At 40.5% G+C, this 2200-nt stretch overlaps 1 protein-coding gene across 1 annotated transcript in view; it reads right to left on the minus strand.

The window, feature by feature from the left end:
• Positions 1–1079: 1079 nt before the first annotated feature.
• LOC111822827 (fibrocystin-like) overlaps positions 1080–2200 on the minus strand; it is a 51176-nt gene continuing 50055 nt past the window's right edge. Inside the window, exon 8 of the mRNA XM_023742673.1 lies at positions 1080–1089. Coding sequence (XP_023598441.1) covers positions 1080–1089 — 10 coding nt within the window. The remainder of the gene's footprint in view (positions 1090–2200) is intronic.

A 2200-nucleotide genomic window follows, 5' to 3' on the forward strand; every position in this document is an offset into this window, starting at 1 on the left:
GGACAAAGAGTTAACTCATGGTAGGATGAAACATTTTCCCACTGATGCCTTGAAGATGGTGGTTTTCTGCCAGTACCTCCCATTAGGCTAATTCCAGAGTACCTTTATTTAAAATTCACCTAAAGAAGGGTGTGCTTCCTTCCTCTGCTCCAGCTCAAACACAGGACAGCTCCTTCACCTTCCAGAGATTGGAAAATCCTGGTTTATACTTAATAACAAGCTTAGAGCGAGTTCTTTCTGGAAAGTCTCCTCACCTCTGCTGTCTTTGCTTCACACACTGAGAGCATAAATCCAGAGCCAAGGACACAGTAACGCTGCTTAAGTATCCTTTAGTTTGAATACAGATGGGCAAGCATATGAATTAGGTGAAATTACCTTTAACACCCTTACTTATCTTAACAGCACCAGTTGATCCTCTGCTCTGGTCTCCATCAGAATCCCCAGCACACATGATATGTGGTCTCCCTCTCCTTGTTGGGCAGCTCTATGCATTACATTCTCCAAAAAACAGATTATCTGACAAAGGAGTTAGCTGATAATCTACTTGGCCACTTGGTTATCTCTGGTATCCCAATACATTTTTCTTCTAGTTGTAAATTTAACCCAGATAATAATGAAGGGAAAAAAAAAAAAGTTGCCGTTGAGTCGATTCTGATTCATAGCAACCCTACAGGACAGAGTAGAATTGCCCCATAAGGTTTCCAAGGAGTAACTGGTGGATTTGAACCACTGACTTTTTCATTAGCAGCTGAGCTCTTAACCACTTTGTCACCAGGGCCCCAGATACTAATGAGCCAACGAAAAAATACAACTTTGGTCCATGGACAATTTCCTTCACCAAACTTGTTATTTATATGTCTTCGCTCTTAACTAAAATCTCAACAAAGCCCATGAGAATATCAGTTTTCATGTGCAAATACTCATGAGGTACAAACCTGATAAGTTTGCATTACTGCGAGTGCCCACTAATAATTGAATTTAACCCATGAAATAAAATCAGTTTGTAAGAAACCAGAAAGTTGCCCCATGGTTGGAGAGCAAGGTCTAACAGATCATAGCATGGAGTCTTCTCCTGTCCTTCAAATGTTGCTATAAGATAAAGAAATGTTTTACAGTAACACTGCAGAAATAATTGTAGCAGACGAGACCTTTTCATGATCCCTTCTACAAAAGAAGCCGAAAGCATTCTGGATGGTCATCACAAAAAACAAAACAAAACACAAAACATTTGCGATGGAGTTGACTCTGACTTGCGGTGACCCCAAGTGTGTCAAAGTAGAATGTGCTCCATAAGGTTTTCAATGGCTTCTTTTTTCAGAAATAAATCACCAGGCCTTTTTTCTGAGATGCCTCTGAGTAAACTCAAAGTTCCAACCTTTTGGTTAGCAGCTGAGCAAATTAACTGTTTGTACTACCCGGGGACAAAAACCAAACCAGTTGCCATGGAGTCAAGTCCAACTCATGGAGACCCCATGTGTGTAAGAGTAGAGCTGCACTCCACAGGGTTTCCAATGGCTGATTTTTTGGAAGTAGATTGCTAGGGCTTTCTTCTGATGTGCCTCTGGGTGCACCGGAACTGTCTCCTTTCAGTTAGTAGCCCAGCTCAGTAACCATTTGCACTACACAGAGATGCGGGTGGCCAGCACAGAGGAAGCTGAATGACAACCACTACTGGTATAAGTCAGTATCACACCATTTTTAAGATGGCGAAATCCAGAAGATAACTAATCAAAAAAACCAAACCCGTTGCCCTCGAGTAGATTCCAACTCATAGCAACCCTATAACAGAGTAACAGAGTAGAACTGTCCCATAGGGTTTCTAAGGAGTGGCTGGTAGATTCAAACTGCCAACCTTTTGGTTAGCAGCCAAACTCCTAACCACTGTGCCACCTTGACTTCAGAAGATAACTAGATAAGTTAAAAAAAAAAAAAATGAAGCATTTGAAAATCTATTATTTGCCTGGCATTGGACTAGGATTAGTGATAGATACAAAAGACATTATCAGACATTTCCAGTCTTCAAGCATTTATATGATATTCTTCCATTTTTAAGTTGAAAAAGAAATCCAGAGTGTCATGGATTGAAGTGTGTCCCCTAAAAATATGTGTATCATTTTGGCTAGGCCATGATTCCCAGTACTGTGTGATTGTCCACCATTTTGACGTATGATGTGATTTTCCTGTATGTTGTAAATCCTAC

Source organism: Trichechus manatus, unplaced genomic scaffold (assembly GCF_000243295.1).
Source record: "Trichechus manatus latirostris isolate Lorelei unplaced genomic scaffold, TriManLat1.0 scaffold00215, whole genome shotgun sequence".
Taxonomy (NCBI): domain Eukaryota; kingdom Metazoa; phylum Chordata; class Mammalia; order Sirenia; family Trichechidae; genus Trichechus; species Trichechus manatus.